Raw genomic sequence first — 17,678 nt, 5'->3', positions numbered from 1 at the left:
CTGCGTATCAGCGCATGGTGGCTGAGGGGCCGGCTGGCTCCGCCCTCATCCAGATGTGCCCCTCTCTTTCTCTCTCTGTCTCTCCAGTCCTCTGCTGGCCTCAGCAGAGTGTGGAGCCTCGGGGAGTCAACAGGAGAAGACGGATAGACAAACTCGAAGTAGACATAAAGAGGAACCGGCTCATTTTAGCTGTGGTCTGGGTCAGCCAGATGTCAATCATTCTATGTAGCTGACTGGGGTTGGTAGTCCACGAGGCGGAGTTTGTAATTTGGTTTTGTATTCACCTGTGCACCCTGAGACGCAGAACTGATGGAGAGAGGCAGGACTGAGCGCACTGCCTGTTGAGGGAGAGCCTCGTTGCGCGCAGAGTGGACACTGCTGACAGGGAGCGGTCCGATTTCGACCTCTGGTGTGAATCCGCAGTTTGCTTTATAGAAAAGCCTGGATGGAAAAAGGAAAGGGAGAAAAAAGAGAAAGACACTGATCATCACTGATTTTTCTTTTCTTTTCTTTTTGTCTCTGCCACGGGATTGGGATGTAACCGGTGTCCACATGCGTTTGGAAGTCGCGTGAGGTTAGCTCTACATTAAGAAGAGCAAACTGCAGGCGCGTGCGGTTAATTGAAATCGATCAAGGGGTGTCTTTTTGGATGTAAAGCCACAGCAGAGGGTCTTTCTCCTTTTCTCCCCCTCCTCCTCCTCTTCCTCCTCCTCTCACCTGCAACATGACTTCACTGTCGGGGACCAAGGAGAGGTCTGTGAGCAGCCGGAGCAGAAAATATGGGGTAGGTTATCGCCGAAGTGTACTCACCTCTGATAAGACACTGACTTACACATTAACTTATACATGTTCTCCACCTCACAATATAGCCTTAAATTCTAATAGGAACCTGTAGTGTGCCCCCAAACATTTCTCATGGTGCTGATTGATTGCTTGGAGAAGATCAAATTTCTCACATCAGTGCTCATGGTGTCCCAACAACAGCATGCATTTTCACCGATAGGTCTCCCACATCTCTTAATTATTACTTACTGAACACCAAACAGCTAAATCAAGTATATTACACTCACACCTGTGTCACTGCCTGCATCCTTCAGTCTCATTAGTGTTAATTTATAACAGGGTTGGCTCACATTATACCCGCCTCTGCACTTGGCGATGATTGAGCACCTACAGTATCAGCCCCACTCATATAGTTTCCTTATTATAGCCCTGGTGAGGGATTACAGCAGTTACAGGACCCAGCCTCTCTAGCCAGCACCACATCAGTGCGACACTTTTCTCAGACTGGATTCAACCAACCCACGAAGATCTTGTTTTGAATTCATTGTGGCTGATTTGATGTCTTGATGTGGCTGTGTGAATAACATCCTTCTGAAATCTAACCTAATCCTTTCAGAGATTGTAAATGAAGCATCCTCTATGTAACCTGTTTTTGCTTTTGGCTTCAGCATCATTACAGTTAGTGTTTAGTATTGCGTTGTATTATGTTACTTAATTCTTGATGTAGAAGCCCCAATATAGTTTAGACTCTGTCCACTGAAGACCACAAAAAGAATTCCAGCATTCTTGGCATACTGTTACTGCAAGTAAGAGGTATACTATTTAACACTTACCTAATGTTGGCATGAGACCTTAGCCTTTATTAATAAGCTGTAGTCAAGTTAATATTTCAACCAGAATAATTTGCTTTTTAGTCTTGTGAATTTTACAAGTTGAGAGGACCCACAAACAACTAAATAAGGTACCGAACTGACAACACTCGATGGATTTATATAAAAAAAATCAATCTTTTGCTCCACAGGCAAAATGCAAATATCTTGACTTTTAATTTGCATACTTTGAGACATGTTCCCTAAACCCTTCTCATTAGTTTACCCTCATTCTAATCCATGCCTCCTTTAATAAATTGGAGTAGCAGAAATTGATACAACCTAGTTTTTAACAGAACAAGTTTTACTGGCTGTAAAACAGGTTGAAAATCAAAACTTTCAATGATGTATAATCCTAATAATAACATTAGAACTAGCTCAGATTGAATTATTAATGTCATCAAAACCTTATGGAAATAAAGTTTTCATAATTGATCATTTTATTGCCTTTGGTTTTACAGCCATGATCTCAAAATGTCTTCTTATAAAAAAGCGTATTGACAAAGTTTTATTATTTTTCAGGTGCCTGACACTTCTCCGACCAAATCTGGTTCCTTTTTCCCGGACACGTGGTACAGAAAGGCCTATGAAGAAACCAACCGCTCCAACATGCGCCCCGCCCCTGAGGGAGCCGGCTCCATGCCAAGCTCTACAGGCACCCCATCCCCGGGCTCAGGAATCTCTTCACCAGGATCATTCTCTGGCTCTCCTGGGACCATCTCTCCTGGGATTGGTACAGGATCACCTGGGTCTCTGGGTGGCTCCCCGGGATTTGGGACAGGTTCGCCAGCCTCAGGCAGTGGAAGTTCTCCCGGCAGTGAGAGAGGGATTTGGTGTGAGAACTGCAATGCTAGACTGACGGAGCTGAAAAGGCAGGCACTGAAACTGCTCATCCCTGGACCATACTCAAGCAAGGTAAAACTGACAGAACACTTGGTCCCTCTGTCTCATGGTGTATATGGAGTGGTTTGTGTAAATCCTGTTTTATATGAATCTTTACTATCACCAGTTAGTCAGTTGATGTGCTCAGTGCATCAGCTTCCAAAAATGACCTGTTCCTGTATTAACTGTGGCATTTGGACCGTGACACTTAGTTGCTCATGAAAAACTATGCTTGTAATCATCGCCTTGCTTAGAGTTATTGTTCTCATAAATCACAAGGATTCTTTAATTTGTCCATCGCTCATTTGGCCATCTGTGGAGAGCAGAGAGTAAACAGCCCTCGGGATTCAGGATAATTATTGTGTCTGAAGTCGCTTGTAAATACCTCACCGTCCAAAAAAAACAAATTAACAGATGACATAGACCAGCCTCCTTTCATTTTTGGTTTGTAGTTTTCCGATATTGATCATAGTACAAAATCTATGAGTTCACTTTATTCCACATGACTTTTCTCATTTGAAGAGAACGTGACGGATCGTTGAGGCATTGACCCCTCATATAATCCATACAGATGGATGTTTTGCTCAAATTTTCTCTGACAGAGGAACTTTTTCTCTGTCCATATAATCAATGTTAATTCCATCATAATGTTTCTCAAAAGGCAGATCATGAGCCCCTGAGTGAAGTAAGTTGCTTTATGATAAGATATTGAGATTGATTTAAGATAACATCACATATTGTTAACACTCTGAGGCAGGACGGATACAAATCTACTGTGATTGTAAAAACCACAGCTGGTTGTGATTTTTTACTTTGGTCAGATAGATGTTATCATAGTAAAATAATAAATGTCAGTTTGCCTGGTAAAAAAAATCATTATACTTGATGAAGGCATGAAGAAAAAAAAAGAACCCTTCCTGGTCAGGCTTTGACTCTGCATAATTCTTGAACATGTTGCCTCTGGGTTCAATGATCTCCTGCTGCAGTTGACTGGATCTTATTTATGTGTACAGTGGAGCCAAGCATCAGACTTGCAGTTAATTGGTCACAAATAAACCCAAATTATGCAGCATGAGGCTAATAAAGTGCAGCCAGCCAGGGGGAGTGAGATATAGGCAGAAAGTGGGACAGAAACACTTCCTGGAAAGCCACAAACACATGGACTGAGGTGAGGACTGTGGAGTCTCATTAAACCACAAACATGACAGTTGGAAATTGTTTGGAACGGTGGAGGTTAATGGGGACGGTCGGTGGGCAGACCACTAATTAAGATGTTAGTTGTGAGGTTGGGTATGCTGATTAGAGCTCCAACATTGTGGTTCAAGTGGCAGTGTACAATAAGCACAGGCACAGAACTTGCAGGTCTTGTAATTGGTGTTGCATGCATTTGGTTCTTTGTGTAACTGTATTAAACCACAGGAGAATTTGCGCAGAGTATCACAGAGACTAGTATAGTTTGTTGGGTCGTCATTAACCAAATTATCTCAGCATGCGGCGCTGATTCAGAATCAATTTAATTAGTAAATCCAGAAAAAAGCTTTTCTTGTGTGAATGAATGGCATTGCAACTACTGCAAGTATAACAGTGATATTGATTGTAACTGGTTATACTTGGTATATAGTATAACTTCGTGAAATCGAAATGAAGATGCTATGCTTTTTACCAGGTTTTACAGACACCTTTTCTTTTGAACTTTTCCTACTTGTCTTTATATTCTGCGGTTGTCAACTAAGCAGCTGCACTGAATCAGCACTGTTATGGGGTCATTATTGAACAATCGAACAGTGTTATACAGTTATGTTAGCTGCTTAGGATCTCCTAGCAGTTTTTTTTCCTTCTGTGTCCTTCCCCATACCTTACTTACAAGAGAGGGCTGACCTGCACAGGTGGTTTGTGTCGAAGAAAGGCTGAACTCATGTCCTTGGTGAAGCAATGTGACCTAATAATCTGTCTGCTTCCCCAAATGTGCCAGGGCAGCACTTAAGCAGTGTATGGGTGTGCATGTGTGTTTGTGTGCGCGTGTGTGTGCGTGTGTGTGTGCGCGCGTATGTATTCCTATTCATTTCAGGTGTGCTGTCAGAACACCTTGACACATGTGACCCCTCACAACACACTTTACCAACCAACATATGTCCCTAATGCACACATGCAAACATCACTGGATATGTACACAGACATACACGCGCACACCCACACACGCGCACGCATGCACACGCGCGCGCGCGCGCACACACACACACACACGTACACACACATCGACACAATGTACCAAAACTACGCCATGCAAATATTGACCTTTACTGCCTGTTTGATATGTTTTTGTGTTTGTGCTTTAGAGGCATTTAGAATATATGTGTAGCATTTGCTTGCTCATTATTTTAACACATACACACTGCTTCTCATGCTAGAATCTGTCACAATGTCTTAATATCAATTTTTCGGGGCGTGGCAGAAAAATCAGTTTTAGTGAACAAGTTTTACAGATATGCAAGTTTGGCGAAAAACTATATTCTGTGCATATCTATATGCTGTCCATTATGTGTATACAAAGAACAAATTAAAGTTACATTTTCATGTATCAATCAAACAATCAGCAGTAGTCTGCCCCCTAGTGGCCCCAAAGAGACCTGACAGTTTGTGAAGCAAGAATTAAAGGGAGATAAGGACAGCCTGAGATAGGGACTGGAAGTAAACCTTCAAGAAGAAAAGAAGGGGGGTAGATATGCATCCTGGATGGGACATTTATATGTGACCAATGCGTTGAGGACTGTAGTCTCTGTGTATTGGGCTTCTGCTTTACTGACTAAGCTAAAACACCAAAATTAAATGAATGAACTACAACTTATTTCAGTCCCATGTACCTTTATTACCAATACTCAGTCGGTCTGAGACCAAAAGCAGTACACAAAAATAAAATGTACACACTTGTAACCACAGGCCTGAAAACACATCCAGCTCCACATCTGCACTCACTTAAGGCCTCTCTCCCTGCTGCACTGTACTGAGTGTGTATGTCTGTGTACCTGTTCATGTGTTTTCTTCTCCTCTGTTCCCTCTCAGATCATAGATGGATGTGGGGTGATCTGTTTTGGGGTTGGTCCAGTTCAGCTCAGGAAAGTGGGTCACCTTGTATGTGTGTGTATGTGTGTGTATGTCTGTGTTCGTGTGTGTTCAGTCAGCAGTAAAGTGTCTGTTTCAGATCAGAGGAAATTCAAAACCATGTGTGTTTATAAAGTCAAACATGTACAGTTCCACTTCAGAAAAAAAATTAATGAAAAAAAGTATGTTTGTGAACGCACATTCTCCCTTAGGACCTCTTACTGGGGACTTGACATTTATTGAGATTACTTTCATCTGCACTTTCTTTTTGATTTTGGCGAAGTAAGCATACAGGGCACTGAGGATACCCATTGATGTCTGAATTCAGCTGTATGGGAACAGCTGTCATCAGCCTGCTGTTAAATATGGGGGCAACCCTTCCCTGTTTTTAGTTTGCCTGTTACAGTATGCCAAGCAAGCCTCTTTATTGTTCTCCCCTTCTTAAACCTAACAAACAAGCTATCTTTTCCAATTTACTACCATATGGTTTAATCGTGTGCACTAACAACAACATTAACAAAACACCTTTTGAGTGTAGCTTCACAAGACACCTCTATCTTAAATCTAGAAAGCATAGAAAATACACTTTTTTGATTCCAAATACAGGTCGATTTACATAAAAGATATTGTAAAGATCCAAAGTGATTCGCTGACATATAAGTAGATTTAATGTGTGCTGAATTAAGGTGGTCATTACTTATCCATTAAACATGGACCTTTGCTGCAGTTTTAAACAAATGGAACAGGTTAATCAATGATAGAAAAAAAACATCTGTTTGTTTCATCCCTAAGTTAGTACATCCCTATGGAAATGTTAGTCATTGTACTTACAAACATTGTTATCCTTCACATATTAAGAGTGACAATATTTTGTAACTGCAAAGTAATTGTCTTATATAACATCCAGAACTACCCCAAAGATTTGATTGACACTGATAGTATTATATAAATAGAGATTGAGGTTAAGAGCTTTTGCTCTATTAGCTGTTGTATTTACGAATGAGACTAGATTCTTTTGTGAGTTTAATCAATTTGACTAATCCTGGTCATTGGGTAAGCTTGACCCAAAGCCAATCATTTATCAGCAATTAGTCCACTTATCAGATCAAATAGTGGCGTATAATTGCTCTGCAGTTAGTTTTTAAGGAGTGTAGCTATTAGAGTGAACAGGTAGCTAGCTATCCTGCAATAACCAAATCCCATAACGCTACAGGAGCAGGCCTTTCGTAACCACGGCAGCTGGTGTTGCCACGGAGGTGACGTGTGACAGATGTGAGCCACATACATATAACCATCAGCGTTAATGGGCTCCTGATAGCTGTGTGCATGTTGGTGAGAGGGTGAAAATATGTGAGACTCTTGTGAATAATAGCTGGTGTTTGTGTGCATGTGTGTTTTGTTTTTTAAAGAGAGAGAATGTACAGTTGTGTGTGTTTGCCTGTGTGTGCGTGTGTGTGTCTGTGTGTGTGAGGGAGAGAGAGAGTGCAGGAGAGGCGCGATAATGCCCTCCTGATGCCTTTCAGGTGTGAAAGACATTACCATATAAAGAGGTGGCTTCATCAATAACTGCAAGACGCTCTGGATGGATGTTTGAAGGGAGGGATGCTGATGCAGGCTGAATTGAAGAGCTTCTCAGCGGGTTTTATGTCAATTTGACCCTCCCCCAGGCGCACGCTCGCACACATCATCCCAGGATCTGATACTGCTTACTGTACACTCACCTGTACACGCTCTGTTGCACTTCAAGAACTTAATAGCTATTAATCAGAAAGGGTTTGGGTAAAGTGGTCTCCAAATATTCTTCTAGTTTAAAGAACTAGTATTTAAGATTAAAAAAAACCCCACACACTTAAACTAAAACTTTGTCATTGTGACACTCTCAGAAACACTTTTTCCCCAAAATCACTATAGTTGAAGAATCATACAATCATTTAAGTTTCCACAATTACTAGTGCAACATACGATAAATTAAAAAGCCTCCAAGTGAGGTGAAACTGCCTTGATGAGGAGAGGGCTCAGGAAACTGGCAGAGCTCCTTCAAGCTACAGATGGACCTACAGTGCAAGTATGGAAATGTCATGTTGGCACAGCAAAGAGATGAGCAGGTGGTGAGCTTTATCTAATTAAGCTGCCTCTAAAAAAAAATCAGATATTATCTTGACAAAATGTTGAGCTTTTAACTGGATATATACTCAGATATGCGTGAATTTATGCACTGGCTGATTATGTTTGTCTCTATGGGCAAATGTATAGTCTGTGTCAAACATAAGTACTGTCAGCTACATATGTTCAGATTCATGAATCCCAATGTGTCAAGCTAAAAATATACATTTTTACTTTAAATTACCTCCATCATCTATGTGATCTATACCATTTAAAACATACACATATATGGAGGGAAAAATAGATTCAACACAGTACCAGTTACATGGGGAAAAGTGTCTAAAAACCCTTTCTGCTTTGCTTACTGATGAATGAAGGCCCCTCACTCTTTGATTCTGCCTGCAGAGTTCATATACCAGTTTCATAAACATTTCAGAGTATTCAGGAAAAGAAAAGTAGAATACAACAAACAAGCAGATGTTTTGACTAGTAGAGGACGAAAATTGATTTTTTTGCTCATAGTGTCATCAGTCATTATTGCAAAAAATATAGACTTAATTAAAACATCCACCTCAGGTGCTGAACATGTGTTTTTCCACGTTTGTGTAACCAGTCTGTCTATGCAAAGCCAATTTAACTACAATAAATATGCTGGACTATGCAAGCAGGCGCTTGAGTTTGCTACTGTGCATACATCACATTTAAAGATCCAGTAGATTGATGGGCGAAGTATCAAGTGTTTGCAAAGTTGTTACCATTATCAGATTGCTTGTCTTTACTCCTGAACTGCAAATATACCCACTGCCCCTGCACACCAACAGGGCATTGCTAAATCACATGCATGAGTGAACACACACTGGTGCATAACAGCGTGTGCAGAAACACACACCAAGGCCCCATGAGGTCCATATGAAATCACACACACACTGGGATGTGCATGTGCACTTCCAAAAACAGCACATACACTTCTGCATGGTGTTGAAATGGCACCTGCTGTCATTAGGTCTGTAGCTACCATGGCAACTGCCTCTCCATCACCTCCACAATACAGATATAAGTACAGAACATAACAGGATTTATGCATCTGTCTCTCCATGCTACATTTTCCTAGTTTCAGTCTATATTGTATTTAAAAAGGAAGTGTTTTCCATTTACAAAACAAAGCAAGAGCAAATAATCATATGTGAGGAAATTACCTACACGATTCCACTCCTTTCAGAATTCCTCAACATTTGTTTTTCTTAAGCGTTAACAAGATGGTGATTCGCTCAGTTTTGGGTGTTTCATACCACTCCAGTCTTCTAAAGGTAGGGTTACTTGTTTAAAGGTTCACTATGGAACTTTATAGAGAAATTTTAAAAGTTGCAGAAATTTACAGATCATGTGGCATATGTTCATAACAGTATACACAAATCCTCAGAGGAATATTTGGTCCTTGGGACACAATTTGAAGATACAATGCTATGCTAGAAGTTATGGTGGGGGGCCTGTAACAGTGAAACTGTAACTCTCCTGGTAGCTTTTTAGGTCCAGACAGTGCACCAGGGACCCATTCTATAATTTGAATAAAGTTTGTAGAAAAAGTTCAGAAAATACAGCATAGAATGGCTTCATTTCTCCAACTTTCACATTTCACTACTAAATCTACATGGTGCACCTTTAAGCTGATGTTTGGATTCAATCAATATTTTTGATTTGTATATTGTTTTAATATTTGTAGATGAATTAGGAAGTTCACTTTGGTCAGTGAAAGAAAACAGCAAGAATAAAAACAAACCCACGGACAGACTGCTCTGACAGTGTGGATCAGACCACGTCAATACAGACGGATCAGATCTGGTCACTTGCGATTTGTAATGTGGACAGTCAATTAGATCGGATTCTGATCTGATTTGGGGGAAAAATTGGATTTGGGCAGCAGTCTGAACAAAGCCCAAGTGGTTAGAATCAGATTTGGAAAGATCTGATCTCATGTGGCTTTTTGTGTTCAGACTGGCAAAAAAAATCAAAACCACATACAATCTTGATGTGCAGATTTGGAGGTGCAATGAGAACAAGGCCAGAGAGGCAGGATTCAAGACAACATTGAGGACCAGAACTATAATATGAATCAGGAAACACTGGAAACACACAAAACTTTACAATACATACTAGAACAGAAAAACAAAGATAACACATTACAAAAGAAAACAAGAAAAATTTAACACTGAACTGGGAAACATTTTAAGAAACACAAGCGAAACAAGCAACACTGAGAAAAAAATAGAACTAAAACAAGATAAGAAATCAAAACTCTGTAAATACACACTATAACAGACTAAATCATGACACAAAATGGTGTGTGTTCAGACACTGTTTTCCTTTGACATTTTTTTTAATGTCAAACTTTTAAAAGTTTTGAAATATCCAGCCAAATGCCCAAATGGAAAGTGTCACAGTGTTCCAGTAGCTGCAGGTGTTATCTCCACGCTGTGAACTCTTTGCATGCTGGTGTATTTGAAGACCTGCTAACCACATCTTTAACTTTCGCCAGGCTGCTGTCATAAGCTGAAATATCACACAGAAGCATGCGCGTGCACCCACGCAAACACGCCTCGCACACACGCTGGCAATGTCACAGGCTATCACATAGTCAGACATAACACATCTATCTTCAGCATCTCACACTGGGAAACATCTCAGCGCACTGAGGTGTGAGCGACAGGGATGACGTGTTTCTGTGTCTATCTCTGTTTCGCTGCTTTATCTCTTTAAAACTAATTTAAGTTTTTAACACTTAAAGTTAGAGTAAGAGTAAGAGAGTTAGATGCAAAGTGAAGGAATGTTTGGTGGGCTGTTTTATTCAATAACCTTTTTTAGCATCAGGTTTTTGGATAATATTAGAACACTAAAGATAACAGATGCCTATATAATGGGATGTTGATGTATATGTGGTTGCAAAATAATGGCTGCAGTACTTAAAGCACTTTTTTACACTAAGTTAAACCCTTCAATCCAATAAAAAAAGTTAATTGGCGAAAAGTTTAAAACAACTGGTTGCTGAAATGATACCCCCTTGATCAGTCCAGTAAACTGTTTTCCAAGTAAATCTCCTTATAATGTGAATTTTGTTCACAAACACACACACACACACACACACACACACACACACACACACACAAACGTAAACTCAAACATGACATACATATAGTACATATATACTCGTGCACATGGAGCCTCCTGCTGTTTTGGTTTAGTCCTGTGAGTGTGATGACTACCAGGTTTATTTTCAGAGTATGAGCTCACTAAGCTCTAATGCTGTCAACACTTACTGTGGGTTCTTAAGCATTCAAGAGGAGAAAATTGTGTTTTTAATTTTCCGATTATTAAACACCTGAATAGGATCCCTGGCATATACCCGAATATTGGGTCATGTAAAAGCATCAAGGATTTGTTTACGCCCCTAGATGATGTCTTGTCATAAAGCCACGGCTGTTGCTCAGCACTCTGCGGAGCATGCACCTTTTTGGGAATATTCTCTTAACCAAAATATGGACCTCTATAGGAAATTGATGTGCTTGTGGTATGTGTTACGTGCTTTTACTGCAAAAACATGAAACTCATGTTGTTTATACTTCTGTGACGGAACTTGGAAGGACAAAAGACTTAGCGGTCATATTGCACAGCCAAAACTGTTTGGACTCACGAATTTCAGAATCAAATACAATCCTGCTATAGATACTGTATACTTCATACCAACTCTATGCTCAAACAGAAGAAATGAAGTTTTATTAATAGTGTTAATATAGTGCACTGACATTGTTGTCTCTCTCTGTGTGTGTGTGTGTGTGTGTGTAGATGTGTGTGCACGTCTGTGTATGTGTGTGTGTGCTTGTGCGTGTGTACTATGGCAACACACCTACCTTTTAGGGTCAAAATTAGAGCCAGGGCTGTTCCAGTCAGTTGTTCATGTTTAACAAGTACTGTAATGGCATTCCTGTTCTAAATACACTGCACTGCCAATGTATGTGTGTGTCTGTGTGTGTGCATGTGTCTGTGTGTGTGTGTGTGTGTGTGTGTGTGTGTGTGTGCATACATTCTTAGCTTAACTACGGTATATAGGTTGAGAGGCTGACTAAAGCCAAAGATAGAATGAGAAGACCTCCCTGTGCGAGCTGGTGTGTGTGTGTGTGTGTGTGTGTGTGTGTGTGTGTGTGTGTGTGTATTTTAAGCAGCACTGTGAGTCTATTGTGTCGGAGCATTGTAAAGGGCAGGAGGTGAAACGAGAACAAGGTTGACATTTAAGCAACCGTTTCTGGTCTGTCTCCATGCAGATTTCACCGCAAGAGTTGATGATCAACTACTGTAGTGTTTTAAAAAAAATCAGTCTCCAATAATAGTAACATGTTTGAAGATGTCGCCTTTAGAGTCCTCTCCTCTTTCATGGTTATTTCCTGCAGCTCATGAACATGATGCACTGGATGCTGCATCATTCTGCAAACCACTGTGTGCTTTGAGAGTTAAAAAAAAAAGAAAGTACTAAATACATGTAGTTATGATGTCATAAACCTGCTTCTCTTTTCTTTCCATTTTTTATTAATAGCTCAGTCTAATAGAGATAAACATCATCTGCTTTACTAACACAGATCATCCATCTCAGCCCAGCATTATCCCTTATATCCAAGCATCAGTCCTCTCTCCAGCTTATCTACAAGATGGAGCGAGATATAAGAGAAAGAAATAAGCTAGAGGTAAATAGAGGTTTTAGGAGAAAGGGAGGCTCAGAAGTTGCTTGGCACAGATGGAAATGGGCTGCTTTCGTATACGTGTGTGTGTGTGTGTACGTGTGTGTGTGTTTGTGTGTTTATGTGCCAGAAAGAGTGGGGGGAGAGAGAGAGAGAGAGAGAGAATTAAATTGGCTGTTTGTTCCCAGTCTGAGCTTCAATCAGAAACAGAGAATAGCCTCTAGACGTTAAACTTTCCAATTACCTAGAGCAGATGGAGCCTGCAGGGCTTGATATAAAGGGTTTAAAATGGTTGTTGTTGTTTACTGTTATGTGCTATTGACTGTACACAATGCTGCAGCACCAGAGGAAATAATAGGCTTCTTTCTGATTAATCATTCCCCCAAATCTATCTGTATCCCTCCTTTTTACACAGTATTTTACATTTTAATCTAAAAAAACAGAGAGTATATGTGATTGATTGGTGAAACAAGCTTGTGGTCAGATGCTTTAAACCTGGATGAATAAGGCTCCACTCTCATATTAACAGCAGGGCTCTTGAGCCGAACGCTTCACCCTCAGCTGCTCCCTCAGAGGAGCAACAGAGAAGCACTGTGGTAACTTTGAGGAGCTCCTGTGTATGAATGTGTGCGTTTGTTTGGTCATGAAACCTCAAAGTGCATGCACGCTCAGTAGACTTTCATGGATATGGGAGTGTTTAAAAAGGGTTTTGGTTTTAGAGGCTTACAGGATGATTCAAGCTCAATATGAGGAGGCCTGAGGTTTATGATCAAATCAAATAATACCTCTTTGTGAAGCCAGGGGTGGAGTACTTGACTAATTGCTTAAAGTTGTAAGGCATAAAGTTTATTCAATTTAGCTGAGTTCATTTGACTGTTATGCTTATTTTATGAGAAATACTCTATTATGTATAATCAGATTTACAGACTTTAATAGTTTTATCATCATTCAAAAATTTTCAACCAACACCCTGTGATAGATGTGTTTTCCTGTCGAAAGTATTCTTTGCACATTGAGCATCCCAATGTGCTAAATTAAGATGTTGAACCAAACTGTTACAAAACACCATGTATTACCATTGTATTGGTGAGCACGTGATTGCCAGAATTTCACTTGAACCATTGAGCATTTTTCTGAAGTACAACCAGTCAATGAAATTTGGCCTTGTTGCATTTCTATTTTTTACTTCGGCTACGAGACATGCAACAAATGTTTCCTAAGGAATTAAGTTGTGGCTAGAAGATAAGCCTGTACACTTACTATATACATTACCTAACCACATCATCAAGATACTTTTATGACTACAGGCCCTTTCAAATATAGACACCAACACTCAAGTCATAGCATACTCTGTGCTAAGCCAAAGATCTGTAAATGTGGAATTCAAATTTGAAGTAGTTCATGGTTGACATTCAACTGTTGTGGAGAAACCCACCCTATGTTTCTTTATTGGACTTTGTTTGTTTTTTATGTTTTTAAGAGTACACATACTGTTCTGTGCGCACACTGTTCACCTGTCTCTAATGTGTTTTCACACACATGGTAAAGCGTGAGTTGTCAGGCAGATCTTTACCTTCAGTTCCTCCCCAGTGAGCCCCACTAACCTTGAGAGGTACGGATACTGGAGGGAAGAATGAATGGGGAGGGGGGGGAGTGAGAGAGAGAGTGTGTGTTCAGGTGTGGGATACGGCAAGATGGATCACCCAACCCAACAGGCAATTTATCACTGTCTAAGAGGGAGAGGGGGGAGAAAAAAAGAGGGAAAGAGAGAAAGGGTGAGGAATATAGAAGACAGAAAGAAAAAGGAAGACAGAAGTAGGTAGAGGACAAAAAAGAGATGTGCACAGAATCAATGGATGAACGAACAGGTGACTACATACAGTATAGTTGAACTGATCAGAGGAAAGGTTTGGAAGTATACAAGACAGTTGAGTGTGCTCAAGGCCCCTGTAAGTATTAACTGATTTCTGTTCTGCACAAGAGTCAATTTATTTATAGCGTGTGTAGCACAGCAGTTAGTAAAGCAGGTTCAATATGTACTTTGCCTAAGGAGTGGTTCAGCATGTGGAGCTTTATAGCAACCCTACTTTACAATCTTAAAGTAGTTACCGGCAATAGAAGTTTGCAATTTTTCTCTCAGATCCTGATAAAAATAGACAAAGTATTGTTGTCTGTTTTTCGCACTGAACTGTGATTATGGCGCACACCCTATGTGTGGACGTTGTAGTCCTCACTGTAGCAGCCGTGGGTTAGAATCTGACCTCTGCCCTTTGCTGCATGTTCATCCATTGATGCTCTGCAAATGTATGTTGGGAGGGGAGAGTGTGGAATACAATCTCTCCTCCCAACATGTTCTGTTTCTCTTTAACTGTCCTCTTCAATAAAGGGAAAACAATCCTATACAATAACTTTAAAAAAAGATTTAGAGGTGAATCCTTAGACTTTCAAACATTTTAGACTTAATATAGTTAACTAACCCATTCAGCTAGAATTGTGTTCCATAGTGATTCTTTACACTATTTGTACAACCAGACTTTATAAATCAACCTTCCTGCAACTACTTACAGAGTATTGCTAGACTACACATGATCTTTATTTTTACTGTGGGTACCAATGCTGTACAGGTTTACCCTGTACTCCTGCCAGTCTGACATGTGAAAACAAGCATTTTCAAAGACTACTTTCTCACTTAAGTTGACAGGCAATGGAGCCAAGATCTTTAACATTATTCAGGCGCCAGACAACGGATAATTAGCAGCTAGTGAACTGCAGTAAATTATTCTCACATATAACTTGTTTGCAAATCCTTTCAGTTTACAGTGCAGCCTTAGTGCACGTGGTGGACTAATTTAAAAGTAGGCAGCAGAGTTAATATGCACTTAATTTCCAGTCAGGCACCACTATGAGTATCAACTGATTTAGAAACAAGCACGAGAAGCTATCTTCACATGACAAAGAACATTTCAATTATTACATTTACAGCCGAAGGATGACAGCCAGTTAATAGAAAACAGGTTATTTTCCAGTCAGCTCTCTCATTTAATTGTAGAAGCAAGCTTTGTCTATGGACTTAGAATTGGGACCATACGTTTGCCTCACTCTGTTAATGGGAAGACAGCATTGGCCACATGCATTTAATGCAAAAGACATGCACACCATCAAGCACACATTAAACATGCAATCCATTATATTTCCAAGCTGTTTTCAGCATTTTCCCTTCTTTGATTTGGTTGAAAATCCCACAACACACATATTCATTACTCAAGCAATTCTTTTTTGTGCAATTGTGTAGATGCAATGAGGGAAACATCACTTTCTTGACCTGAATATCTGATTGAAAACCTAACCCAAGATAATCTATCTCAACTTTCAGACGGCACTTTTGGATGTAAATCCAAAAAGAAGGATGCATGCAGCCTGCGGGCTGAAGACTGAAGCATGTCACTAGCGTGTTTCAAAGACTCTCCGAAGGCCTCTTGAAAAGGCCGTCACACTGCCCCTGCTTGATCTGACTCTCTTGCCCACAGCCATTCAAAGACGTTATATTTCAAAGGGTGAAAACATCTATAAAGAGGGAGCATCACATCAAAGCATGGGAAACCACTGTCTCTGAGCAGGCACTGCTGTGCTGCACTCACTGTTAGAGAGAGAGAGAGAGAGAGAGAGAGAGAGAGAGCTGTGGCTTTGTGATGTGATAATGACAGTCCTATTAATACAAGAACTGGTCATGGTAAAGAAGCACATGCCCTTAAAGGTCACATGTGATACTCCTTTTCAACAAGTTTGAATATGTCTCAGAGGTTTCCAAAAAATGTCTGTGAAGTTTCTTGCCAAAAATCCTCTCTGATATATAAACTCCTCTATTTCAGCCTCGCTTCGAACAGGCTGTTTCTGTTGTATCTTTGCCCCTCTGGAATAGGGTATGGCTCGGGCTTTTTTGCTCCATGCCCTATTTTTCACAGTAAGAAGGCATTTCAGAGGGCACAACAAACTACTGGTGGAAGTGTCACCCTCCTGGGGGAGGGCTTACTGAGCTAATGGCATGTTTGAGCATGCATTTTCTGAAGTGAAGCAAGCAAAATTAGAAATTGTGGGAGAAATAGAAAAGCTTTTTTAATGTTCCATTCATTCTTTTTTTTTTCTAGTAGATTTCTGGTCGATATCTTGCAAAAAACACTGCATGATTTCCTGTAGTGTTGTCTGATGCAAAGCAAAAAAAATAAAATTGGCTCGAATATGTACAAAAGGAAATAAGGGTGCGATTATCAGTGTGACTGTAAGCGTTGAGAGAAAGATCTTCAAGGAGCAAGCAATTTGATTGTGTGTGTGCGCATGTGGGAACCAACAGCATCCCCTGGATGTTATCACAGCTAACACCTGTATCATTATTTGATGTATTATTGATAGTTTAAGCCCTCACCAACAGACGCACAGTGCACACATGCTTCACAAACATTCACAACAAATATGTGCACACTGCACACACAGCCTCTTCTCCAGTGAAAGTGAAGGTAATTTACATCCCCTATAGCTAGTTAGCTGTATGCTGATTAATTTCTCCATTGCCATGGCAACACACATTTTCTAATGCGTTTTTCTTTGTTATTAATATAGCGTGTCAACATGACAGGAGGCATGCAGGCATGTGTGAAAATATATGTGTGCGTGCATGTGTGTGCATAATGGGCTACAATTTTCTCCTACCCAATCTAACCCCTACACACATTACTGGATCATATGAAGGAATGATCAATTAAAAAGGTGATTATGGGAAACATACTTTTCAAGAAGCAGGACAGGGTCGATTTCATTCACGTCTAGACTCTCACTAACATGCCAACAAAGTAGTATCTGCTCTGGGTTGTAGCTGCAGAAACTCTAATCTACCTCTCTGCAAGCTTCTAAAAACATGTACACAGTTAATTAAATTTTTACTTGTTAAGTCTATAAATAAATTATGTTTTCATCCTTAGATCTGTCCATGCTACTTTAGGTATTTGTGTGTATGAACGCGTGGCCACAAACGGCTGAAATGGGCTTCCTCCGTAGGGTGGCTGGGCATGTCATGCATCATGCATGTCATAGGGTGAAGAGCTCGGCCAACAGGGAGGTGCTCGGAGTAGAGCCGCTACTCCTTCACATCGAAAGAGGAGTCAGTTGAGGTGGCTCGGGCATCTGGTCCGGATGCCCCAGGATGTCTCCCTAGGGAGGTATTCCG

The 17,678-nt window shown here is 40.4% G+C and overlaps 1 protein-coding gene across 1 annotated transcript in view; it reads left to right on the top strand.

The window, feature by feature from the left end:
• Positions 1–44: 44 nt before the first annotated feature.
• The window catches only part of kif26ba (kinesin family member 26Ba), an 81,074-nt gene continuing 63,440 nt past the window's right edge, over positions 45–17,678 (top strand). Inside the window, exons 1-2 of the mRNA XM_079340092.1 lie at positions 45–784; positions 2,175–2,567. Of these exons, the coding sequence (XP_079196218.1) occupies positions 725–784; positions 2,175–2,567 (453 nt within the window). The 5' untranslated portion in view covers positions 45–724. The remainder of the gene's footprint in view (positions 785–2,174; positions 2,568–17,678) is intronic.

Source organism: Symphodus melops (assembly GCF_947650265.1).
Source record: "Symphodus melops genome assembly, chromosome: 3".
NCBI classification, from domain to species: Eukaryota; Metazoa; Chordata; class Actinopteri; order Labriformes; family Labridae; genus Symphodus; species Symphodus melops.
The sequence above is the reverse complement of the archived record's forward strand: the minus strand, read 5'-3'. Positions and strand labels throughout refer to the sequence as shown.